General features: G+C 34.1%; 1 protein-coding gene across 1 annotated transcript; it reads left to right on the forward strand.

Moving 5' to 3' along the window:
• Positions 1-3,217: 3,217 nt before the first annotated feature.
• Positions 3,218-4,726, forward strand: LOC110895562. Its single transcript, XM_022142885.2, has one exon. It carries the CDS (start codon positions 3,396-3,398, stop codon positions 4,467-4,469), a length of 1,074 nt encoding a protein of 357 aa, XP_021998577.1. The 5' UTR covers positions 3,218-3,395; the 3' UTR covers positions 4,470-4,726.
• The last annotated feature ends 270 nt before the right edge of the window (positions 4,727-4,996 follow it).

Consider the following 4,996-nt stretch of genomic DNA (forward strand, 5'->3'; position numbering starts at 1 on the left):
GTGTTTTTGGTGCATTGCGTTTTAGGTAAAACACTTTTTTAGGTGTTTTCAGTCCACTGTGTTTTACAGAGAACACTTTCTTTTGTTTTTTAGGCAATTGCGTTTTAGAATGAGTCATTTTTAAGTGTTTTCTGGCCATTGCGTTTTAGAAAAACACATTCTTGAAGTTTTTTTTTGTGCATTGCGTTTTAGGTAAAACACTTTTTTAGGTGTTTTCAGTCCATTGCGTTTTACATAGAACACTTTCTTTTGTTTTTGTAGGCAATTGCGTTTTAGAATGAGTCATTTTTAAGTGTTTTCTGGCCATTGCGTTTCACAAATAAGACATTTCTTTGTGTTTTTGGTGCATTGCGTTTTAGGTAAAACACTTTTTTATGTGTTTTCAGTCCATTGCGTTTTAGAAAACATGCATTTTAAGTGTTTTCTGGCCATTGCGTTTTAGAAATATGACATTTGTTTGTGTTTTTGGTGCATTGCGTTTTAGGTAAAACACATTTTTATGTGTTTTTAGTCCATTGCGTTTTAGAAAGTACATTTTCTTTTGAGTTTTTAGGCTATTGCATTTTAGAAATAAGACATTTCTTTGTGTTTTCTGGCCATTGCGTTTTACAAATAAGACATTTCTTTGTGTTTTTGGTGCATTGCGTTTTAGAAAAATGTTATTTTTTAGGTTTCTTTTTCATTGCGTTTTACGTAACTGGGGGTTTTTCTATTGCGTTTTGAAAATATAGCAATAGTATACTCGTTTTAAAGATAAAAAAACGCTCGTTTTTTGGTGCAATTTTTATAAAAAAAAATAATGTTGTATGAAAGAGTTATTAACGTTTAAAAAATGGGGGGAATTGGAGGAGAGATAAACTATTGGCTTGGATTGACTAGAATGCCCCTAAACAAACTCACGCGGCTCTTTTCTTCCCTTCAATTTCCATCATTTAATCTTAGCTCTTGATTAACTAAATGGATGATCAAGATCACTTCCTAGCATTGCTAGCCAAATAAACTTCCTATTATATGTCCACCCTGTAAATGAATACAATTTTTTAACCAACATTGTATTTCTTTTCTATTTTCTTCTTCAATTAACACTTTGTACTTCTTTCTATTTTTTTTTCTTCAAATAACACTTTAAACTTCTTTTTGTTTTTGTTTTTCAAATTCAAATTTTCTTTTTTTTACTAACATGGTATACTTCTTTTTAACTAACCCATTATACTTCTTTTGAACTATTTTTTCCAAAACAAATTATACTTTTTTGAGTAAACTTCAATTTTCGTCCCTGTGGTTTGCTGATTTTAACACTTTTAGTCCAATAGTTTATAAATTACATTTATCATCCATTAGTTTCCTGATTTTAATAGTTTCAGTCCATTAGTTTCCTGATTTTAACAGTTTTAGTCCACACCAGTGTCAGTGGTGTGGACTGAAACTTTTAAAAATTAGGAAACTAATGGACTGAAACTGTTAAAATCAGGAAACTAATGAATGATAAATGTAATTTATAAACTATTGGACTGTAAGTGTTAAAATCAGCAAACCACAGGGACGAAAATTGAAGTTTACTCTACTTTTTTTCCAATCAACATAATATACTTTTATGATTGAAGAAAAAAACTACACCCATTAGATAATAGTTTTAAAAGCACACTAATTTGATAAATATGCTTTCAAAAAGCACTTATTTGAGTAAAAACTTCTTAACAAATGGTACATAATAAGATAATAAGATGTTTTAATGTATATTATTAGATTACATACCGTTTATTACGGAGTTTTTTTTTTACCTAAATAAGTGTTTTTAAAAACGTATTTAATAGCCGTTATGATATGTTTAATTTACAAATGAGTTAATTACTGTTTTCGTCCCTGTAGTTTGTCAAAAATCACTATTTCAGTCCATTAGTTTAAAAGTTGCAATTTCAGTCCCTGTGGTTTCACTTTGTAACCATTTTAGTCCCTTTGGTTTCACTTTCGTAACCATTTCAATCCATTTATTCTGTTAGTACAGGGACTGAAATGGTTACGAGGTGGACTGAAATTGTTATGAAAGTGAAACCACAGGAATTGAAATCGCAATTTTTAAACTAATAGACTGAAATAGTGATTTTTGACAAACCACAAAGACGAAAACAGTAATTAACTCTTTACAAATTTATTGAAATTATAATTGATATTAACTCGTATAAAAACGTGTTAGGTTGGTTAAAAAGATATTAAAGTTAATTTTCTCAATTGAATGTTTAGAGAAACAACTTTTTGATTATATATTTTATTCTAAAGGAACTTTTATTTTTCTTCAAAGTAACTAGAAAACAATTTATGATTTTTTTATCAGAGACAAAAAAAAAAAAAGAAAAAGAAAAACAAGAGTTGTAAATTTTAATAAAAGCAAATAGTAAAATCTTGTCTAAACATTTTTGTCCTTATAGTTATATCTACAATTACAAATTAACAAATATATAATAGCTATAACACAACTTCAATGTATAATAACATAACACTACTATATTTCTTTATCAAAAAAATTATAGTTTATCAATACCAAGGTATATTGAAAATGTGTTCTTTGTTTTTTCAGAAAGTTATAACAACAAGATAAATACTAATTTATATTTATAACTAAGTTGAAAACTATATAAATTAGCTGTTAAAATATTAATGATAAAAACTTGATCCATTTTCAAGGGACATCTAGGAGAAGAGACGAATCCAAGCTTTAATCCCGGGGTTGAACCTACTAGGGGGCGAGGGTTTATGGATTCCATCTGGTTCCCGCACATAAAAGGGGCACGGTTTCATGCCGATCAAGAAGTCGACCTTAGACATAACCCCATAAACCCAAGCAGGGTGAGTTTACACGTAAAATTTTTTACCGATCAAAAAAACATGACACAACCCCTAGGATATTCAATAAAATTTAATTAATTATGTGATATTATCTATATATTAAAAATTCATTCTTATGAATAGTAACACTACCACTATATATATATTAATGGGTAAATTGTACTTTTCGTCTTTATGTTTATATCGAATTACAATAGATATCCTTTAACTTCAATAATTACAGTCATGATACTTTATTTATAATTTTGCCCTAAACAAGGCTTTACCTTCGTCAATGGATCACCCTATTAATTGAACATAGCGATCTACATGAAATACATTTGATTGCTAAGCATGTTCTTATTGTATTTTAAAACTAAAACTCTCCATTTATGTTTAATTCATTACCATAAAACATAATAAGATACGACGAATATTAAAATGTTTATAACTTTTACAAACAACTCTATTATTTATAAGCATACAAAGATAACAAAATATAAAACAAATAAAAATACAAAATTCACCCTCCACCCACCACCTACCATCCTTTCAAAACCCTAACCGGAGATATGCAATCAACAAGCAGAGCAGAGGCGGAGCGGTTACTCGGAATCGCCGAAAAACTCCTTCAATCCAAAGACCTCAACGGCTCTCGAGACTTCGCTCATCTCGCTCAGGAAACCGAGCCTTTACTCGACGGTTCCGATCAGATCTTAGCCGTCGTCGACGTCCTCCTCGCCGCCGAGAAGCAGATCCACAATCAACCGAACTGGTACGCCGTTCTCCAACTCGACGGCCGGCAAAACGACGACGAATTGATCAAACGCCAGTACCGCAAACTAGCTCTTCTTCTTCATCCAGATAAGAACAAGTTTCCGTTCGCCGATTCTGCTTTCAAACTTGTGGCGGACGCCTGGGCGGTTGTTTCAGACCCGGAGCGTAAATCGGCGTACGATAGCAAGCTGTTTGCGTTTGAAAAAGTAGATCTGGAGAAAGAGAAACAGAAACAGAATCAGAGATCTGAAACAACGCCGATCATGCAGCGCGATAAGATTCCGGTGAGAAGGAATCCGGCGGACGGCGGAACAACGGCGGCGAATCAGACGGAAACAACTGCAACAGCAACAGCAACAGCGACGGAAACAACGGCGAAGGTGAATATATGGACGGCGTGTCCGTACTGTTATAACTTGTATGAATATCCTAAAATCTACGAAGGATGTTGTTTGAGATGTGCGAATTGTAAACGAGCGTTTCAGGCGGTGGCGATACCTCCGGCGTCGTTACCGCAGACGATTCCAGGTAAGGAAGCGTATTATTGTTGCTGGAGTTATTTTCCGATGGGATTCGCGATGGCGAACAGTGAGACGGCGAAATCTCTGACGATACCTAACTGGATGCCGCCGATTGTTCCGACGAATGTTAAAGCGTGGCCGGTGGCTGATTCGTTGCCGAACGGTAGTAGTGTGCCGTTGGCGGAGCCTGGTGAGGCTATTGCTGCCTTTACGACGCTGGTAGCTCCGCCGAAGCCGATTTTGCAGAAGACGACGGTGGCTCCGCCGAAACCGACGTCGACGCCACCGACTGCCGGAGCTACGGTTCCGAGAAAGAGAGGTAGGCCGAGGAAGAGTTCGCTGCCGTAGAAAGTAGTTCTAGGGTTTCTGTGAATCCTGTGAAATGATGATGATGATGATCGGAATTTATTCGAATTTTCTAGAATTGATAAACAAGATGAAGAAGCTGCAACTGAATCAGGAAATTAGGGTTTTTTTTTTTTTTTTTAATTTTGTTATGTTCTTTTTCTTCTGTGTGTTGAATTGTAGAACCCTAACTTGTGTTGTTAGATGTTAAATTATCATGTAATTTTTCATAGATCCGTATGTTAAGGTGTCAAACAACAGTTCAGTTTGCTTGTGGCCACCATGAGGGATGGTGGTCTCAACTAGTCAAACAGATCAACGAGTTGCAAGTTTGCAAGGGGAGTGGGTTTACTTTTAAGTTCCTGTGAAAATAAAATAGAAAAAGTAAAAAAAGTAGCGGTGTCATTTTGGTAATTATCAGCAACTTCAAAATTACTCTACTAGAGTAATTTTGAGCTTCTGTAGAGTAATTTTGTAAATGTTCATGTAGAGTAATTTTGGTCGTGTAGGGTAATTATCAAAAACTAAAC

The sequence above is a fragment of the Helianthus annuus genome, chromosome 15 (genome assembly GCF_002127325.2).
Source record: "Helianthus annuus cultivar XRQ/B chromosome 15, HanXRQr2.0-SUNRISE, whole genome shotgun sequence".
Taxonomy (NCBI): domain Eukaryota; kingdom Viridiplantae; phylum Streptophyta; class Magnoliopsida; order Asterales; family Asteraceae; genus Helianthus; species Helianthus annuus.